General features: G+C 43.3%; 1 protein-coding gene across 3 annotated transcripts in view; it reads right to left on the reverse strand.

The window, feature by feature from the left end:
• The window catches only part of LOC120932350 (rho GTPase-activating protein 7-like), a 172102-nt gene that overhangs the window by 89530 nt on the left and 60073 nt on the right, over nt 1–22499 (reverse strand). For all 3 annotated transcript variants that reach the window (XM_040344672.1, XM_040344671.1, XM_040344673.1), the window contains exons 3-5: nt 5722–5803; nt 4885–4954; nt 67–1379 (exon numbers count right to left, since the gene is read on the reverse strand). In XM_040344672.1, coding sequence (XP_040200606.1) covers nt 67–1379; nt 4885–4954; nt 5722–5803 — 1465 coding nt within the window. The remainder of the gene's footprint in view (nt 1–66; nt 1380–4884; nt 4955–5721; nt 5804–22499) is intronic.

A 22499-nucleotide genomic window follows, 5' to 3' on the forward strand; every position in this document is an offset into this window, starting at 1 on the left:
TCCAGAAATACTTTAAAAATAAGAAATATCACTTCACAGCAAAGGCAGAATTAATCATTAACTAACCTGCTACAGTTGATTAGGGGAGTTTGAATTTCTGAAATTGTTATATATGGCAGATCTGGATATTCACAGTCTGTATGCAGTTTAGAAATGTTGAGGTCTGAATAGTCTGAAAAGTTTTCCTTCACTTGGGAATGACCAGTTTTAGGAGAGGATGGGCATGATGACATAGAGTCGAAAAAATCAGAGCCCCCATCCTCTGACATCTTTTCAGACCAAGAACTGACCAGTTTGCTGAGTCCGTTGACATCCTCAATAACATTATCTAGTTCTGAAAAAACCTCATCAGGTGAGCAAATTTCATCAATCTGGAAGGAAACATTGGGCACATTATCATAAATACTTAGTCTATTGACAAGTGATACGAGTGGAGCTTCAGTGTCTTTGACACCATTAGCTCTAATCCTGGTACTGTTGAAGCCATGGATGCTTCCAGTTCTCCTATTTACAGAAGTCTCTTTGGTCGATAGAATGCTGTTTGCAGTAATAGTTTTAGGAAATGTCCCAAGCCTATGGCCTTGTGGTGTGTGAAATATTTGACATTCATGCAAATTTCTTTCATTTTTCAGCTTTTGCTCAGAATTTCCATTCCACAAAGTAGGATTGGAGGCTTCAACATATTCTTCATCTACTCCCCATTTCTTCATATGACTTCTGACTCTAATAATTGGACTTGGGGTACTCATGGTGCTGCTGTTTTCAGATGGACTACTACTGTTACATGTTTGGAGAGAGCTAGAAAAAGTAGTTTCTCTTTGTGATTCCGTAAAGTCTGAAATATTTACACAGTTAAGACTGCGCAATTTCTCGTTATCAAGATCATCAAGAAGAACTGGGCTACTAATGATAGGTTTTACCTTCGGATGTGGAGTTCTTTTTACAACAGAGCTTCTAAGCCGAAACTTCTCCATTTTCCTGAGCAGACTATCTTTCTTGCCAGGAGGCTTATCAACCAACTTCTCAGTTGTGATATTTAGCATCTCAGTGGAAGGAGGGCCACTAAAAGCTGAATCTGGAGGAATATGTTTTATGGATGAAGCTCTAGAAGAGGATCTGCTTGTTGATAGATCTTCATATGTTTTAGAAAAGCAGCCACTCTCACCACTGCTGGAGCTGTACATTGAGGATGCATCATTTCTTTCTCCTCGATTCAAAGCATCCACTACTGGGATCTTTTCTATTCGTACAGAAAGGGACGATGTTTGTTCACATGAAGAAAAGTCAAGATCTTCCAGACGGGACCAGCGTTTGCTTTGCCTCTGATAAGACCATTTACTGCTAATGGCACAGGGTTCATCATCTTCGGACTCATCACTCTTCAAAATAAAATGTAATAGGTTTAAAAACCAAGGCAACTTAGCAATAACATTAACAGGTCAATTATAAAGATGGCTAGGTCAACCACACCACTAGTGAAAGCCTTTAAAAATATTAAAGCTACTGTTTAGTAGCCATTTAAAGGGGTTGTAAAGGTAAAAAATCCCTAAATAGCTTCCTTTACCTTAGTGCAGTCCTCCTTCGATTTTGCTTTTAAATGTCCTTATTTCTTCTGAGAAATCCTCACTTCCTGTTCTTCTGTCTGTAACTACACGCAGTAATGCAAGGCTTTCTCCCTGGTGTGGAGAAAGCCTCTTGAGGGGGGAGGGGGCAAGCAGGAGTGTCAGGACGCCCACTAACACACAGCTCCTTTCTCTATCTGCAAAGTAGAGAGTGTCCCGACACTCCTGCTCCCCCCCTCCCCCCTCAAAAGGCTTTCTCCACACCAGGGAGAAAGCCTTGCATTACCGTGTGGAGTTACAGACAGAAGAACAGGAAATGAGGATTTCTCAGAAGTAAGGACATTTAAAAGCAAAATCGAAGGATGAGGTAAGTGAAGGAGGACTGCACTAAGGTATCGGAAGCTATTTAGGGAATTTTTTTTTTTACCTTTACAACCCCTTTAAGTATCTGCCTGCAGCAAAGATGCAGGACAATATGAAAACCCACAAGATGACCTTGTTTTGCAATGGAGACACAGCAAGGTTATCTAATTTGGCCATACATGGCTCAGCAATTTGTCCTTCAAAAAAATTGACTGATTCCCCCATACATGCGTTCCAGGTGGATGCAGGAATCCTCCACACTGTGTCATTGTATGCTAACAGCAGAGGTTTTGCAGCAAGTCTGTTTGTGAGAAGTCGATCAGTAGATTGACTGATCTTGAACAGGATCAGCCACAAATGGATTGAAATTCACCTGGGCCCTGCAGAACTGGCTGCATTTTGATCCATCTATGGCCACCTTTAATGCACATATGTTGTGGAAAGGCCACTGAGAAGTTTAAGTGGATGCTATTTAGATTAGTTTGTCTTCATAGGCAATCACTGTGGGAGAAGGAATTTTTTTAATTCTACCCAATCCCCTTGAGTGAAAGAATGCATCAGTTGAAGCAGTTTTTCCCTGGATTTACACTATTTGCTGCAAGATATATTTTTTCATCATTAAGAACCAGTTTATCTATGGTAATAATAGCTGTTGGGCTACAGCTGGTTAAACAGAATTTGTTATATAAAGGGAAAAATACTGTGCTAATGTATCAGTTAGACAAAATAATAATCATAATCCAGGAAGCAGCAGCTTAATGTGAGATATACACAAAATACGAGTGAATAAGAGAATCCGTGCTAATATAGTCCAAATAATTCAATAAATGTATTTGATGGTAGAAATTGATATCATGCTTCAAATGACAGGAATGATGAGATAATAAAACTGATTCTTCTAATGTTAACACCACAGTGAATCACTGAACAAAGTGTGCCACCACCTTTAGAAAAAACTTGCTTACCAAATGGCAAGCAAAACCAGACATGTGGCTATAGCCCAACCAAGGCCTTTGCTTGCGCAGAAGATCATGGAAATAAGCCCTGGATAATATATCCACAACTCGATACCACCATTCAATCGCAGATCGTTATTTCAGCAACAAACTCAGCAGTGGACCCAGAAAATAAAAAACAATCGTAGCGTAATATTGTCTGCGCAGAAAATAATGGAAATAAAACTCCCATCCTCCTAGCGATTCAGCGTGGTGACATCGGCATGTATCCCCCTCCAGACGTGTTTCGTCATACGTGACATTGTCAATGGGGATCAATGGGTTCCCCATTGACAATGTCACGTATGACGAAACGCGTCTGGTGGAGGATAAGTGCTGACGTCACCACGCTGTTTCGCTAGGAGGACGAGAGTTTGTTTGTAGCTGGCCGGCTCTGTGTTTTTATGCGCGACTTTTAAACTCTGCAATTGTAAGTGCAATACTGTTTTAAAATAAATATCTGGTTAGACAATATTACGCTATGATTGGTTTTTCTTTTCTGGGTCCACTGCTGAGTTTGTTGCTGAAATAACGATCTGTGATTGAACGGTGGTATCGAGTTGTGGATATCTTAAGGCAGCCATCTATCCAGGGCTTATTTCCATGATCTTCTGTGCAAGCAAAGGCCTTGGCTGGGCTATAGCCGCATGCCTGGTTTTGCTTGCCATCTGGTAAACAAGGTTTTCTACGGTGGTGGCACACGTTCTTGAGTGATTCAATGTGGTGTTAACATTAGAAGAATCCACTTTATTATCTCATAATTTCTGTCATTTAAAGCATGATATACATTTCTACAATCAAATACATTTAGTGAATTATTAGAACTTGTTATCACTAATCTGTAAGCAAACAATTTAAATGGATATTTAAAGTGCATCTCTAGCTAAAACTTGATAAGTAATAAGGGGGTAGTTAATTAGCAAATACAGTGATAGAAAGAAAGTTACTGCTCCAGGTGGATTGTGTCAGTATGGTCTCAGGAGATTAAGGGTGCTGGCAATGCACAAGGCAACAAATGGAAAAAGAAAATATGGACAGCCGCACTCCAAAATCACAGCTATGATTAAGCACTAATTTATAGTGCGAAACGCGTCAGCTGTTTTACTCCCATGTTGTGTGCTGTGACCTGTAGTGCATTTTTCCTTTTTTAAATAAATACAACCATCAAGGTTTTTTGGAGTGCGGCTGTCCATATTTTCTTTTTCCAAATACAGTGATACCTCGGTTCACGAATGCTTCTGTTCACGAACAACTAGGTTTGCAAACAGAAGAGCTTACAAAAATTTGCTTTGGTTCACAAACTCTGCTTTATATCACGAACACGAGCCGCGGCCATCTTCCTTGCTCTGACACGTTCATATTGAGAAGAGCAGTGCAAGATGACAGTCTTAGGCGAACCAGTCCACTCAGATAGGGGTTTCTGCCATCTGACTATCATGAGGGTTGGCACACTTGATTGGGAATCATGGAAAAATAGTTCATATGAATCATACAACTTTATTATACCCTCAAATGGTATTTTCCTGGATGCACAGTGCTGTTTTCTGGCCCCTAGATTAGTAATTTCAACTGGGGTTTGGAATTGTTTCAATCAAGAATTAAAGAGGAGCTATAGCTTTTTTTTTTTTTTTTTTAGATGTACACATGAAAGAGATCAGCTTAATATAAAAGACTGTATGTAATATATGTTTAATATAAAATGTGTACATACATTTCATAATTTTAGAAATAAACAAAAAAAAGTTTAGATTAACCTGATTTACATTGAACCCCATGGGGAAATTTTCCTCGGTTCGCAACCAATTTGGTTTGCGACCAGTCGTTTTGCAAATTAAGTTTGTGAACTGAGGTATCATTGTATTACTCTTTAATATTCACACATATACGTTAATTTTCTTTATGTTGTCAAAATATAATAAAATATTGTGAAAGAAATTGTACTAATACAAATAAAACCAACATACCGGTACTTGTTTGGCATGATTAATTATTTCCACTTTCAAACTTGCACATTTGTTCAAGGTGTTCAGACGCCTGAAAAATAAATTATTTTGGTAATACCGTGTTAAAAAGTACACTGAAATAGTCAGCTATGAATTTTTCTCCCTAATGAAAACTCAGGTTGGCAACACCAGGAATGGATGGGGGTTATTTACAAAAGGCAAATCCACTTTGCACAACAAGTGCAAACTACAAGTGCAAAGTGCACTTGAATTCGCACTGAAAGTGCACTTGGAAGTGCAGTCGCTGTAAATCTGAGGGGTAGATGTGAAATGAGGGGAAGCTCTGCTGATTTTATTATCCAATCATGTTCAAGCTAAAATGCTGTTTTTTATTTTCCTTGCATGTCCCCCTCAGATCTACAGTGACTGCACTTCCAAGTGCACTTTCAGTGCAATTTCAAGTGCACTTTGCATTTGTAGTTTGCACTTGTAGTGCAAAATGGAGTTGCCTTTAGTAAATAACCCCCAATCTGTATGCACTAAAGGCTAATGGCTTACCAATTTGATGAACAGTTACCCCTCATCACAACTACTAGAATCTTGTTACAGCAGTTGGACTTCCCTACCGGGTAAGAAAATATAAGGAAAATAAGGGAGGCAAGACCAAAATTTCAGGGCCAGAATCCTCAGTATGAAAAGTAAGTACACTTTCCTATCAGTAGTGATTGCTGCTTGTATCTCTATGGACAGTCAAAGACGCAACCTTTGAGTATATAAATGTATTATTTATGTAAACAAATTTTATGTGTTTGGTTTCACATTTCTTCAAATGGCTCATCTTCTAGAAAAATAACTTGCCTGAGCAGTGATTGCATTGAATCTTGATCAAGGAATTCATGATCGTACTTCACAAGATCTATGTCAATGGGGAACAGTAAATCTGAAACAAAATAAAAGCAATTGTTGTGAACTGCAAAAAAATATCAGTTTAAAACCACGTGAAATGCTTACTACTGTTGATATTAAGATATATTGCTACTATTGATATTTACATATTACTTTTATTGGCAAGCTGGTTTCTTACATTTTTATGTGTGTACAAAAATAACACCGAGATAATATATGTCTGTTTAGGAATGCACAGCACCTAGTGTTGCTCACGAATATTCGCATTGCGAATATTCGACTCGAATATAGCATATTCGAGAAATCGCGCTATATTTCGAAATTCGCGGTGAATATTCGCAATTCCGAATATTCGATTTTTTACAATTTTTTTTTTTAATCAGATCACATCCTAGATATCTCCATCGACGTCTAAAAGCATTGCTGGTATCATTAGAGACCCTGGGCCGAGTAGCTGAAGCGTTCATTGAATTTTCCAGAAAGATCGCAATGCGATTATTCGGCAAACGCAATATCGCGCGATTATTTTCCTCGCCCCGATCTTCCGCATCAGAGCGATTTTTACAGTTTCATTTTTAAAACAGATCACATCCTAGTGATCTCCATAGACGTCTGAAAGCATTGCTGGTATGATTAGAGCCATTGGGCCGAGTAGCTGAAGCGATCATTTTATATTGCCGAATATTCGCAATGCGAATATTCGGCAATAGGAATATTGCGCGATTATTTGCTCCGCCCTTTTGCATCAGAGCCAATCAGAGTTCTCCTTCCACACTCGTCACAGGTTAGCAACCAATAGGAACCTGCCTGCATGGACATTATATAAGCTCACTCCCAGCACCATTTCATTGCAGATTCAGAAGCTGGCTATAGAGTGTGGAGGCTGTTTCTGTGTTCCTGGTTTCCTGTGTCTTTGTTCTTGATTGATTTAGATCATCACCAGCATTGCTATTTAGTGATTCCAGTGGATCTTTTCCAGTATATCAACTGCTTTTTTCAAAGCAATAGACCCAAGAGCTTTTTTCAAAGCTACGTTTTGTGCTGTTTTGTGCTGTTTTTTTCATTTGTGTTACTGTTTGATCCTGCAATCCTCCCTGTTCAGTTATATTTGCAAGAGATTTCAGAACACATTTTGCTGAGCTTTATAAAAGAGCTTTTCTAAAAGCTAAGTTTTGTTCATCTTGTGTTACTGTTAGATCTTGCAGGTTCGCTGTTCAGTGATATTTGATAGGCATCTCAGTTCAAATTTTGTTTAGTTTTCCCTAAAGAGCTTTTATAAAAGCTAAGTTTTGTGTTCAGTTTAGTTAAATTTTGTGTAGTAAGTGTACACACTGTTAGTGTACATTTATTTCATCTAGCTTAGCTTAGTGTGTGTTTAGTGTCTGTGTTTTGTGTTTAAAAAAAAAAAAAAAAAAAAAAGTTAGTGTTTGTTTAGTGCTTTTTTTTTTTTCTTTAATTTTGTAGTCCTTGTCTGGTGTACTACTTTTCTTATAGTTTAGTAGCTGTCTGTGTACGTCTTTGTCTGCGTGCCTGTCTTGTAAAAAAAACACAAAAACACATTTTGTTCACATTTTCCCCCCCCAATAAAGTTTACCCCCCCCCACACACATATCAGCAATAATGAGCGGCATCCGTGGCCGTGGCAGCAGGGGTAGGGGAGTTACTCCCAGTGCTGGATCGCTGCCAGCACGGGGTACCTCTCGTGCCCCTACTAGTGGTAGAGGATCGGGTGCAAGGGGAGTACGCCTGATCCGGGAGTTCTTCCCATCGGGCAGCCGCCCGATATTGCCATCTCAGGCTCAAGTAGTGGTGGACTACATGGGGCACAGCAGTGCCACTGAGTCGTCGGTCCCGACTCACAGTAGTACCACCATTACACCGTTGCCTGTACTACCCCCCCCCAGCCCCCAAGAGTCCAGCATCTTACTGTTCGACAGCGACAGTGATAGGGATCTCTTGGGGGAGGCCATGCATCAGGCAGACCTCCAGCTCTGTCCTGATGGTCAGGACCTTTTTGAAGGGATGGATGAGGAGGATGGGATACCTGCTGGCAGTATCCCAGAGACATCCCTTCAAACTGGTGCTGCTGTTTTGGTGCAGGAAACAGCAGCACCTAGTCAGACCCAGGCGTGGGTGAGGGGACAGCGGAGCCAGGCTAGAGGCTCCATGTCACGTGGTTCCCTCAGACCAACACATCTCAGCCCTTGGTCTGACATCTCTGGGGGCGAAGAGGGTGACCCATCATGGTTGCCATCTGACGCGTCGGCTCACTACGTCAGTGACGACGGGGAAGGTAGGCACCCTGGTGAAACGGTGCGCCAGGTCACCACCAGGGAGACCATCGTCAGGGTCTCCACTGGTGATGGCAGCAGGAGGTGTCAGGAGGAGGAGCAGCAGCAGCAGCAGCAGCAGCAGGCAGCTCCACCTGTGCGCACCGAATCCCAGCAGGTGCAAGTAAGCGTCACCCCATCTGACAGGAGGGCGGTGCTGAAGTCACCTGTCTGGAATTTCTTTACCCTGGTGGCAGACAACCCTACCGTGGCCATCTGCCGGATTTGTAAAGTGAGGGTGAAGAGAGGGAAGTGTTTGGCTCGGGTGGGTACCACAGCCCTGAACCAGCACCTGAGGATAAACCACTGGGCGTTGTATGACGAGATGAAGCGTGGTGGTGGTAGCAGCGCCACCACCACAAGTGAGCAGGGTACAGCAGCCCCTGCCACATCTTCATCTGTTTCCAGCAGGTCATGCCCCCCCGCTCCCTCTAGTAGAGGTACTGGTACCGGCAGCCAGACCTCTACTTCCACAGCACCCTCCACGTCTGTGTCCCGCACTGCCGTCCGGCGCCAGGCGTCGATTTCAGACGCCTTTGACCGCACCACTCCCTTCCCCCCTGGAGACCGACGTGTGCGTTCCCTCAATGGGCTCCTGGCAAGGGTTATTGCCCAACATCTGCTGCCCTTCAACATAGTTGACAGCAACCCCTTCAGGCAGATGTTGGAGCAGGCCCAACCCCAATGGCATGTCCCCAGCCGCCATTTCTTTGCCAGGACTGGTGTCCCTGCCCTACACCAGCACATTGTGCAGAATGTAACCCTGTCGCTGGATCACGCTGTCAGCGACAGGGTTCATCTGACAATGGATGGCTGGACCAGCAGGCATGGGCAGGGACGCTACATCAGCTTCACGGCCCATTGGGTTTCCCTCCGAGGCGTCGGTGAGGGATCGGCGGCAACCGATCTTGTGGTGCCGCCCCGGGGTGTCCAGGGGAGAACTGCTGGTCTCCCTCAAGCCACTGTCTCCGCAGCTGCTGAGCCTCCCAGCAAGCGCCCCCGTAGCTACTCAAGTGTGGGGCACGTGCGCTGTCAGGCCGTGCTCCAGCTTGTTAGTTTAGGGGACCGGAGACACACTGCAGAAGAAGTGCTGAAAGCACTTCAAGCTCAGGTCCAGAAGTGGCTGACACCCCGAAGGCTCCAGCCAGGTATGGTTGTCTGCGATAACGGCAGCAACCTACTCGCCGCCCTCCATGCTGGCAGTCTGACGCACGTGCCCTGTCTGGCACATGTCCTCAACCTGGTGGTGCAGAAGTTCCTGCGCACTTATCCAGGGTTGAGTGACATTGTGGCAAAGGCGCGTAGGATTGCCAGCCACTTCAGGCGCTCCCCAACCGCTACCGCGTCCCTGTCCAAATTGCAGCGGAAGTACAATCTGCCCCTTCACAGGCTGATTGTGGACAGTGTGACGCGGTGGAACTCCACCCTCCACATGCTGAAGAGGTTGTGGGAGCAGCAAAGGGCGGTGAGGGAGTACCTGATGGAACTAGGCACTGAGAGGGCTTCACCACAACTCCCTTTCATCGCCTGTGCGCAGTGGGGGCAGATAAACCAGGTCTGCCAAGTGTTGTCCTCCTTCGAGCAGGCGACCAAGATGGTCAGCAGTGAGCAAATTGGCCTCAATAGCGTGCTGCCAATACTGTTCATGCTGGAGAGGACACTAGATCGCCTGCTCGAGGCTGGGGAGAGTGCCTTGGTGGAGCAGGAGGAGTCAGCAATGCTCCACCGAGACCAGGGCCAGGACCAGGAGGAGGAGGAGGAGGAGGAGGATGATGATGAAGAGGAGGAGGAGGTGGTTGCTGGTGTCGTCCCGGAGTCAGGGCCTGGTCAGGAGGGAGAGCCGGTGTTGGGGGCACCGATAGTCCGGGGGTTGGGCATGTCTGAGTTTGACCAGCAGCGCCTCAGGGATGAAGAGTCGCACCTCATTCACCTGGCCAGCATTGAGGAGTCACAGCGGGCTGTGCTCTTCCCCATGGCTGCCCACATGCTGAGATGCCTCAGGAGGGACCCCCGGGTTAAGACCATCAAGACGAGGGATGATTTCTGGATGGCCACCCTTTTGGATCCCAGGTGCAAGGGGAAACTGGAGCAGTTCATCCCAGCCAGCCGGAGGCAGCACCGGATGGAGGAACTGCAGGCAGCCATTGTCAGACGGTTGGAGCAGGCAACTCCCCGGCCTCCAGTTGTCCCCCCTCATCTCACCCAGCAGGTGGCTGCACCCAGCTGCAGCCGAGCAGGGGACCTAATGGAAGAGATGAGGATGTTCTTCCAAACCGAGCGACCCAGTACCACCACCAGCAGCAGCAGCAGCAGTCACCACCAGCGGCTGGCCCACATGGTGGCAGACTACATGGCGTCCGTCGGTGCTTCTGACAGTATGAGCACCGACGACCCCATGGAGTACTGGGTTGCCAGATTGGACACCTGCCGCGAGCTCGCTCAGTATGCGCTGGAGTTATTGTCTTGCCCCCCCTCCAGCGTACTATCTGAGCGGACATTCAGCGCGGCAGGTGGGGTGGTCACGGACAAGAGGACCCGTCTGTCCACAGACTCCGTGGACAGACTCACATTCATAAAGATGAATGAGTCCTGGATCGGCGGTGACTTTCTGGCACCCGTCGTCGGTTCAGGGCGCTGAAGGGTCCCTTGCCATGCATTCCCTGATGAAGCCCCGGACCTGATGTATTTACAGTGCTGAATATAACTATTTCAACATCAGAGAAAATCAATGTTAATATTTGGTACAGTAGGCTTTCTTTGCAATTACAGCGGTCAAACATTTCTTGTAGTTTTACACCAGCTTTGCACACACTGGAGGAGGGATTTTGGCCCACTCCTCCACACAGATCTTCTCTACATCAGTCATGTTTCTGGGCTATCGCTGAGAAACACGGAGTTTGAGCTCCCTCCAAAGATTCTCTATTGGGTTTAGGTCTGGAGACTGGCTAGGCCACGCCAGAACCTTGATATGCTCCTTACAGAGCCAATCCTTGGTTATCCTGGCTGTGTGCTTTGGGTCATTCTCATGTTGGAAGACCCAGCCTCGACCCATCTTCAAAGCTCTAACTCAGGGAAGGAGGTTGTTGCCCAAAATCTTGCAATACATGGCCCCGGTCATCCTCTCCTTAATACAGTGCAGTCACCCTGTCCCATGTGCAGAAAAACACCACCAAAGCATGATGCTACCACCCCCATGCTTCACATTAGGGATGGAGTTCTTGGCATGGTACTCATCATTATTCTTCCTCCGAACACGGTTAGTGAAATTATGATCAAAAAATTATATTATAGTCTCATCTGACCACATGATTTTCTCCCATGACTCCTTTGGATCAGTCAAGACAATTATGTCAGCAGTTATTTCACACCCTATATACTCTTATTAAGACTGCTGTACATCATGGCAACTCCTGCCCATGTGATATGACTCTGTATCAACTACTACTGTTAATACTACTACTGCTGCTTCTGCTGCTGCTGCCGCCCAGTCAATACACCTATGTCAGCAGTTATTTCACACTCTATATACTCTTATTAAGACTGCTGTACATCATGGCAACTCCTGCCCATGTGATATGACTCTGTATCAACTACTACTGTTAATACTACTACTGCTGCTGCCGCCCAGTCAATACACCTATGTCAGCAGTTGTTTAACACTCTATATACTCTTATTCCTACTGCTGTTCATCATGGCACCTCCTGCCCATGTGATATGACTCTGTATCAACTACTACTGTTAATACTACTACTGCTGCTTCTGCTTCTGCTGCTGCTGCCCAGTCAAGACACCTATGTCAGCAGTTATTTGACACTCTATATACTCCTATTCCTACTGCTGTTCATCATGGCACCTCCTGCCCATGTGATATGACTCTGTATCAACTACTACTGTTAATACTACTGCTGCTGCTTCTGCTGCTGCTGCTGCCCAGTCAAGACACCTATGTCAGCAGTTATTTGACACTCTATATACTCCTATTCCTACTGCTGTTCATGATGGCACCTCCTGCCCATGTGATATGACTCTGTATCAACTACTACTGTTAATACTACTACTGCTGCTGCCGCCCAGTCAATACACCTATGTCAGCAGTTGTTTAACACTCTATATACTCTTATTCCTACTGCTGTTCATCATGGCACCTCCTGCCCATGTGATATGACTCTGTATCAACTACTACTGTTAATACTACTACTGCTGCTTCTGCTTCTGCTGCTGCTGCCCAGTCAAGACACCTATGTCAGCAGTTATTTGACACTCTATATACTCCTATTCCTACTGCTGTTCATCATGGCACCTCCTGCCCATGTGATATGACTCTGTATCAACTACTACTGTTAATACTACTGCTGCTGCTTCTGCTGCTGCTGCTGCCCAGTCAAGACACCTATGTCAGCAGTTATTTGACACTCTATATACTCCTATTCCTACTGCTGTTCATGATGGCACCTCCTGCCCATGTGATATGACTCTGTATCAACTACTACTGTTAATACTACTGCTGCTTCTGCTGCTGCTGCCCAGTCAAGACACCTATGTCAGCAGTTATTTGACACTCTATATACTCCTATTCCTACTGCTGTTCATCATGGCACCTCCTGCCCATGTGATATGACTCTGTATCAACTACTACTGTTAATACTACTGCTGCTTCTGCTGCTGCTGCCCAGTCAAGACACCTATGTCAGCAGTTATTTGACACTCTATATACTCCTATTCCTACTGCTGTTCATCATGGCACCTCCTGCCCATGTGATATGACTCTGTATCAACTACTACTGTTAATACTACTGCTGCTTCTGCTGCCCAGTCAATACACCTATGTCAGCAGTTATTTGACACTCTATATACTCCTATTCCTACTGCTGTTCATCATGGCACCTCCTGCCCATGTGATATGACTCTGTATCAACTACTACTGTTAATACTACTGCTGCTTCTGCTGCTGCTGCCCAGTCAAGACACCTATGTCAGCAGTTATTTGACACTCTATATACTCCTATTCCTACTGCTGTTCATCATGGCACCTCCTGCCCATGTGATATGACTCTGTATCAACTACTACTGTTAATACTACTGCTGCTTCTGCTGCTGCTGCCCAGTCAAGACACCTATGTCAGCAGTTATTTGACACTCTATATACTCCTATTCCTACTGCTGTTCATCATGGCACCTCCTGCCCATGTGATATGACTCTGTATCAACTACTACTGTTAATACTACTACTGCTGCTTCTGCTGCCCAGTCAAGACACCTATGTCAGCAGTTATTTCACACCCTATATACTCTTATTAAGACTGCTGTTCATCATGGCACCTCTTGCCCGAGTGATTTGACACTGTATTGTCAATGTCTACTACTACTATTACAGCTCAGTCAAGACACCTGTGTCCCAATTTTTTGGTACACTATTGACTACTATGACCACTACTGATGCTGTAAAGTATTCCCCAAGTGTTTTTATGCTATGTATTACTATTACCACTACTGCTTGTAAATCATGCCTGTGTGATACTTAGTGGGAATGCTTTAATAAGCATTCCTAGTATGGATACCCGTAAATGTATTAATCTTAATTAGTGTGAATGCTTTAATAAACATTTCCAGTATTGATATCCGTAAATTTAGTAATCTTATTATTCCTTACGTTTTTTGGTTCTGCGTAACTTCGGCATACTTTCAGCTATTGAGACCATTCAACTGTAAAAATGTTCGTCTCGTTCAGCTAATGATGGGACTTCTTCAAGTTTTTTTCTACTTTTTACACTTTTATAAATTTTAAGCTTTTAGACCCTTTTTTTAAACATTGAAGTCAATGAGAACATCCTTTTCCCCTTTGAATTCACATGCCATGCCAAAAGTTTCAGCTACTTCATACTTTCACTTACAGACACTGAAAAAACTTTAAAGCGGTCACAAAATATTTAGCTATCCGGCTATGACTTTTCAGATCGTTATCGTTTACAATTTTTTGGTGAAAACGCAATTTACGTTTTGCGAATTTTTCACAAAAATGCAATAGGTTATAATGTAATCCTATGGAGGGGATTTAGAGTCTGTCATGTGACCTTAACATTGGAGATCTTTGTAATTAAAAATATCTTTACAAAAAGGGGAAACAAATTGGTCTCACGCCCACAAGATCTACTTTTCATACACAATTTTTATATCAAAACGTAGCTATGCTTGTCTGGTTTATGGCAATGTGACCAATTCTGCGATACGTATTTTAGTTTTAATTATTGGAGCAACAGCCAGAAATTATGTCTCATAGACTCTCATGTGAAATTATCTAAAAAATGTTGCTGCAGAACTCACAAAGACGCTCTTTTCTAAATCGCAGACATGGCCACATTTTTAAGTTTATCTACATAAATTTCATATCGATGCGTTTACAAGGGCCGTGTATTTCAAACGGTGTAGTCGTTGTATCAATTGCATGTACGTTTGAGGATTTATTAAGCTTTGTTTGGAGGCTTAAATCATGTATTAGATCTGTGAATTAAAAGCGTTTGTAATGTTATTTCTTTCCATAAATAACTTTCCTGACCTCAGTGCAATATTCCTCCTCACTGACCTGGGGGGGAGGGGAAACCTATTGAGGGGGGAGGGGCGACCAGGAAGTCAGCATACTCTATACTTTGCAGATAGAGAAAGAAGCTGTGTGTCCTAAAGATAGTGTAGTGGTTATGGTGAATGTCTTTGGCAAGGGGCTCACCAATTAAGCTATTCAGCATTCCCACTCGCATTTTCCTCAGGAAATGCATTGTCTAGTTATATTATATTTTAATACTCCTGCTGCTGCCTCCATGCTGAGTAAAGCTTCATGACCTCTCTGGCACAGCGGATCCACCAACAGCCTCCGCTACAAGCTACCAGACCGGACTACCAGACCGGATCTAAACAGCAAGTGTAACTATAACAATGAACCTTATGTTAAACCCTGTTTTGCGGCATTTATACTGCAACCATTGGGCTGACTGCAAGAGCTCATCTGCATTCTCTCTCTTTCTTGCTCTCCCTCTCTCTCTCTTTGTATATATATATATATTGTTGCTTTTGTTATGTTCATTTTTCAACAGTTTATTTTGTGTTCGTCGTGTCTGTGTCGTGTGCTTTAGTTTGTCCTAGGTTAATGTTAAATAAAATAATAGTATAAAATGTTTTTGCTTATTATGAAGTTAAATGTGTTGATGTTGATTTGTTTGATGTGAAGTTAGATGTGTTGAAAAACCTACAACTCTATCTCAAAAAGAAATGAAACATTTCCAAAAAATACGTTTTTTTAAAAAAAATAAATTTAAATATAGCTCTCAATCCGTTTCTGAATGCGGTGCATTTCCGCAATCTGACCCGATAGCTGCTGCTCTAGCAGAGCATTTTGTTGGGTGAGGTAGCTCATCTTCCGCTGGTTCTGAAGGATCTTCTGGTGCGTCTTTTCGATGAGTCTGTTTTGCCTCCTCATATCTCTTGATGCTTTTAGGATATAATAAAAAAACATTTGGATTTCAAATAACGTTACCAAATAAATAAATATTTTTTTTTGCTTATTAATCAATCATTATCATGTGTATACACTTGTTATGTGTCTAACACATCCCGGGAGTGCAGAATTATTAGGCAAATGAGTATTTGGACCACATCATCCTCTTTATGCATGTTGTCTTACTCCAAGCTGTATAGGCTCGAAAGCCTACTACAGATTAGGCATATTAGGTAATGTACATCTCTGTAATGAGAAGGTGTGTGGTCTAATGACATCAACACTCTATATCAGGTGTGCATAATTATTAGTCAATTTCCTTTTCTTTGGCAAAATTGGCCAAAAGAAGGATTTGACAGACTCTGAAAAGTCCAAAATAGAGAGATATCTAGCAGAGGGATGCAGCACTCTTAAAGTTGCAAAGCTTCTGAAGCGTGATCATCAAACAAAAGAAGCGTGTGGAAAAACAAAGGTGCAAAATAACTGCCCATGAACTGAGAAAAGTTAAGCGTGCAGCTGCCAAGATGCCACTTGCCACAAGATTGGCCATATTTCAGAGCTGCAACATCACTGGGGTGCCCAAAAGCACAAGGTGTGCAATACCCAGAGACATGGCCAAGGTAAGAAAGGCTGAAAGACGATGACCACTGAACAAGACACACAAGCTGCAACGTCAAGACTGTGCCAATAAATATCTCAAGAAATATTTTTCTAAGGTTTTATGGACTGCTGAAATGAGAGTGAGTCTTGATGGGCCAGATGGAAGAGCCCGTGGCTGGATTGGTAAAGGGCAGGGAGCTCCAGTCCAACTCAGACGCCAGCAAGGTGGTGGTGGAGTACTGGTTTGGGCTGGTATCATCAAAGATGAGCTTGTGGGGCCTTTTCGGATTGAGGATGGAGTCAAGCTCAACTCCCAGTCCTACTGCCAGATTATGGAAGAGACCTTCTTCAAGCAGTGGTACAGGAAAAAGTCACCATCCTTCAAGAAAAACATGATTTTCATGCAGGACAATGCTCCATCACACGTGTCAAAGTACTCCACAGCGTGGCTGGCAAGAAAGGGTATTAAATAAAAAAAAGTAATGACATGGCCTCCTTGTTCACCTGATCTGAACCCCATTGAGAACCTGTGGTCCATCATCAAATGTGGGATTTACAAGGAGGGAAAACAGTACACCTCTCTGAACAGTGTCTGGGAGGCTGTGGTTGCTGCTGCACGCAATGTTGATGGTGAACAGATCAAAACACTGACAGAATCCATGGATGTCAGGCTTTTGAGTGTCCTTGCAAAGAAAGGTGGCTATATTGGTCACTGATTTGTTTTTGTTTTGTTTTTAAATGTCAGAAATGTGTATTTGTGAATGTTGAGATGTTATATTGGTTTCACTGTTAAAAATAAATCATTGAAATGGCTATCTATTTATTTTTTGGTTAAGTTGCCTAATAATTCTGCACAGTAATAGTAGTCACCTGCACACACAGATATCCCCCGAAAATAACTAACACTAAAAACAAACTAAAAACTACTTCCAAAAAAATTCAGCTTTGATATTAATGAGTTTTTGGGGTTCATTGAGAACATGGTTGTTGTTCAATAATAAAATGAATCCTCAAAAAATACAACTTGCCTAATAATTATGCACTACCTGTATACTTCTAGCATCAATACCATATTATGGTTCTACAATCTGACAGGTGCGCTTTATATGTTGTCCATTTTTATATCTACATTTTGTTGTTGAAATGTTATTAATCATTGTGCACATATTTACCTTCCTGAATGAGGCTCACAGGACCGCTCTCTTCCTCCTGCTCTTCTGCTTGAGAAGTTGGGGTGGTGGGGGGGGGAAGCTCCTCAGCTTGCTCCTCAACAGGAGCTGGGGTTGGGGAGTGGGAGGGCCCTGGCTGCTCCTCCTCATGCATCTCCTCCTCTGCCGCATCCTCCTCTGCCGCATCCTCCTCCTCCTCATCGGCCTGGCGCCTTCTGCGCTTGGCGCGGACAACTGGCATTGGAGCTCCTATAATAACACAATGTTCATATATTATAAAAATGTTTTCTAATGACGTATGCAAATTCAGTGTACTCTGCTGTATTGTATATGAATACAAATTGATTTATATAGACAGTTAACCAATGGGACAATGTTATATTAAAGGGTCTTGTGGGCACTACAGGGGACTGAGCGTGAGCTGGGATGCAACCATGTTAAAATGAGCTGTTTTTGTCTACTTTGTTTTGTTCAGACCATCTCATGTTAAAAAAAGGGCCTGATGGAGCACACGGGATTACTATAACAACCCCACTCCTAACACAGGAATTTAGTGGTAATCTATATATATAAAACTCAACGTGTGTGTGTGCATAAATGTATGTATGTATGTATGTATGTATGTATGTATGTTCCAGCATCACGTACAAACGGCTAAAGATATTTATATGAAACTTGGCACACAGGTTACTTATATGTCAGCCACAAACATAGGATAGGTGGTTTAAACCTTACCCACCCCCACTTGCCATGGTCGGGGTTTTTCTTTAAAGTCCCATGCAAAGCAATGGGAAAATTATGTTCCCACATAACTTCTGTGTTCCTGTCTGCTGTCCCATGTCTTTTTTCAACAGTACTATGAATACCTTGGCCGGTGGTGATATATGTTAGCACAACATGGCATCTTGGTTAACAACATCTGACCTTACATGAATTACATATGACCTTACATAACTGTCACCAAAGGAGCTGCGGTGGCTCCACGCGATTGCCACTGCACTGACAACTGATTCACCTCTGCAGCTAGGGGTTCGGATCCCGCTCTCGGCTACCTGTGAATTGAGTTTGGTGGTCTCAGCCCCGCCCCTGGTGGGTGTGCTATGCGAGGTTGGGTTGGGAGGACCCCCTCACACCCGCCATTGCCAACCGGGGCATGGAGAAAGGTGGCAGATTGCCTCTGGGGGAGGCCTCCCAACTCCTGCAGGCCGGCTCCTCTCTCTTTCGAGTTCACGCACAAAATACACTTTTTAAAAAAAAAACATAACTGTCAACAATAACTTACCTGGATGATATTTAGCCCGAAGACGTCTGACCTGAACCATTTGGCGCCTCTTCAGGTCAGACCACTTCTTAACAATTGCCTTGTGGTCATGTTGGCCGCCAAAGTCAGCGATTAGGGCGCTGACCACAGCCCTTTTCTCTGGCTGCCTCCGCAGCTCATCGTATCCTGTTTCCAGGAACTTCTGCAAGATGAAGAACAAAGTATATTGTAATACTTCTGTTGACAGCCTTATGGATATATGACGTAAATGTATGCTATTCAACAATTGGAAGCATTCTCGCCTTATTAATCAATGACAGGGGTAACATGAAAGATTTTATATCCTGCCATTTCGGTCGCCACCTTTTTTGCATAAATATAGCAGCCATTATCATTTGCATAATTATGAATATATTATTAACAACACAGGATACACGTATAGGGGAGATATGCGTTGCTAACTCTTTTCCCTGTCAGGAGCCTAACGCCCCGGGGGGTCAGAGACGGGACCTTTTTCGGAGGACCACTGACGTATGTACCCGTCGCAGTTTTTTGTGATGTCACTCTTTAGGTGTGTGCACATTTTTCACTGCATCCGGGTGGAGTTTTTGGGTTGTGTTTTGCACGCCACAGGCTTTTCAACAGGAAAAAAACAGCTGGAGGCAGAATGGTTGCAAAACACTACGTGTTTGTTACTTAACTCTGGGTTTCAAGACCAGTCCACCTCCAGCTGTTGCAAAACTACTACTCCCATCAGCCACGGTCTGTCAGTGCATGCTAAGAATTTTACTTTTGCTGCATCTAGGGTGCCACAGTTTAGAGACCCGTGCATAAAGGCCTGAAAAATGGGGGCCTGCAGAACTTACAATACTAGAAGTGCCAGCATTCCCAGGCATGCTGGAAGTTGTAGTTCTGCAACATCTAAAGGGCAATATGTATTCGAACGTCCTTGGGCCTTGAGGACACTGAAGTCAGGACGTTCGCATACGTCCTATGTCCAAAAATTTTTTAAATTCATTATGCTAAATAACAAGGAAAAGTGCCTAAATACACATTTGCCAACCAGGGTGTCTGCAGCTGTCCAGGCATGCTGGGACTTGTAGTTTTGTAAAAGCAGGAGACACATTTTTTGTGAAATACTAATATATGATCATATATACTAACTTTTAAACTAGACTAAAATGCTGGGCTGGGCTGGGACTTGTAGTTTTGTAAAAGCAGGAGACACATTTTTGGTTAAATACTAATATCTGATCATATATACTAACTTTTAAACTAGACTTAAATGCAGTCGAAGATGATGAAATAACAGTGGTCAAAATACTTACACAAATCAGCAACTTTTCCTCAGACTTAGTGAAATTGCTTCCAACCATGTTGCTGTGTGATTGCGCTGCGATCATAAGTTGGAAACTGGCAAGGCTCCAGGAAATGGTCGCGTGTTGTTCGCGTGTTGATTGCGCTGCTTGGACCGAGATGGGTCCATATGGCTTCGGCTGTATGGACCACAGTAACTCTTTTCCCTGTCAGGAGCCTAGGAGCCTAACGCCCCGGGGGGTCAGAGACGGGACCTTTTCGGAGGACCACTGACGTATGCAACCGTCGCAGTTTTTTGTGATGTCACTCTTTAGGTGTGTGCAAATTTTTCCTTGCACCGGGTGGAGTTTTTGGGTTGTGTTTTGCACGCCACAGGCTTTTCAACAGAAAATAACCAGCTGGAGGCAGAATGGTTGCAAAACACTACGGGTTTGTTACCTAACTCTGGGTTTCAAGACCAGTCCACCTCCAGCTGTTGCAAAACTACTACTCCCATCAGCCACGGTCTGTCAGTGCATGCTAAGAATTTTACTTTTGCTGCATCTAGGGTGCCACAGTTTAGAGACCCGTGCATAAAGGCCTGAAAAATGTGGGCCTGCAGAACTTACAATACTAGAAGTGCCAGCATTCCCAGGCATGCTGGAAGTTGTAGTTCTGCAACATCTAAAGGGCAATATGTATTCGAACGTCCTTGGGCCTTGAGGACACTGAAGTCAGGACGTTCGCATACGTCCTATGTCCAATAAAATGTTAAATTCATTATGCTAAATAACAAGGAAAAGTGCCTAAATACACATTTGCCAACCAGGGTGTCTGCAGCTGTCCAGGCATGCTGGGACTTGTAGTTTTGTAAAAGCAGGAGACACATTTTTTGTGAAATACTAATATCTGATCATATATACTAACTTTTAAACTAGACTAAAATGCAGTTGAAGATGATGAAATAACAGTGGTCAAAATACTTACACAAATCAGCAACTTTTCCTCAGACTTAGTGAAATTGCTTCCAACCATGTTGCTGTGTGATTGCGCTGCGATCATAAGTTGGAAACTGGCAAGGCTCCAGGAAATGGTCGCGTGTTGTTCGCGCAATTGCGCATGCGCGATCGAAAAATCGCAATCGCAATATGTATTTTGGTTAAAATATCATACATATTCGATTTCAGAGTGCTGCTACAGCAGTTTTCGAAATATCTGCAATAAATTTCGCATTCGCATGTTGCGATATTTCGATAAAATATCAGGAATATTCTGAGCCAATCAGAGCGCTCCTCCAGCATATCTCGAAATTGCGCAATAAATATCGCATTCGCATGTTGCGATATTTCGATAAAATATCACGAATATTCTGAGCCAATCAGAGCGCTCCTCCAGCATATCTCGAAATTCCGCAATAAATATCGCATTCGCATGTTGCGATATTTCGATAAAATATCACGAATATTCTGAGCCAATCAGAGCGCTCCTCCAGCATATCTCGAAATTCCGCAATAAATATCGCATTCGCATGTTGCGATATTTCGATAAAATATCACGAATATTCTAAGCCAATCAGAGCGCTCCTCCAGCATATCTCGAAATTCCGCAATAAATATCGCATTCGCATGTTGCGATATTTCGATAAAATATCACGAATATTCTAAGCCAATCAGAGCGCTCCTACCGCAGTTATTAAAAAAATCGCAATTATTTTCGCATTCGCAATAGCGAAAAATCGCATTCAATTAATTTCGATAAAATATCACGAATATTCGAATTTAGCGAATATATCTCGAATATTCGAATATATATTCGAGATATATCGCGAAATCGAATATGGCATATTCTGCTCAACACTAACAGCACCTCATTCCTAAATTAAGCAGTATTGCGTTAAGTGAACACTTTACATTACTAACCATACATGGCTTGATTTATCTATCCATACTTCATCCATGCTAAACAGTATGAATGGAAGGAATAACCACCACTGGATATTGTATTCAGCAGCTGCAGCACCTATACCTGCCTATATACGATGAGCTGCTAAACAGAGACTGTGTCTGAAGGGATGCAGTCACTGTTTGGCTGATACTTTTCTAATTGGCTAAGCCAATTTTTTTATTTCTTTGTCATTCTGGGTGATGACTGTGGGCCACAATGGCACAATTTTTGGTTGATAAAGCAGGAATCAGTCAAAATTTGAGCCATCTATGACGCTCCACTTATTGAGAACAATGGGCCAGATCCACAAAAGGGATACGCAGGTGTATCTACTGATACACCGTCGTATCCCTGTTTCTATCTATGTGACTGATTCATAGAATCAGTTGCGCATAGATATTCCTAAGATCCGGCAGGTGTAATAGTTTTACACTGTCGGATCTTAGGATGCAGTACCGCGGCCGCCGCTGGGGGCATTTCTCTTCGAAATTCTGCGTCGGGTATGCAAATTAGCACTTACGGAGATCCACAAAGCTTTTTCCCTTCGTTTTTTTTCCGTAAGTGTTAGTTTGCTGTCGCAAAATTAGGGCTGCTTTTACAAAGTGTAAACTTAGTACACCATGTAAAAGTAGACCCTTCTTTC

Source organism: Rana temporaria, chromosome 3 (assembly GCF_905171775.1).
Source record: "Rana temporaria chromosome 3, aRanTem1.1, whole genome shotgun sequence".
Taxonomy (NCBI): domain Eukaryota; kingdom Metazoa; phylum Chordata; class Amphibia; order Anura; family Ranidae; genus Rana; species Rana temporaria.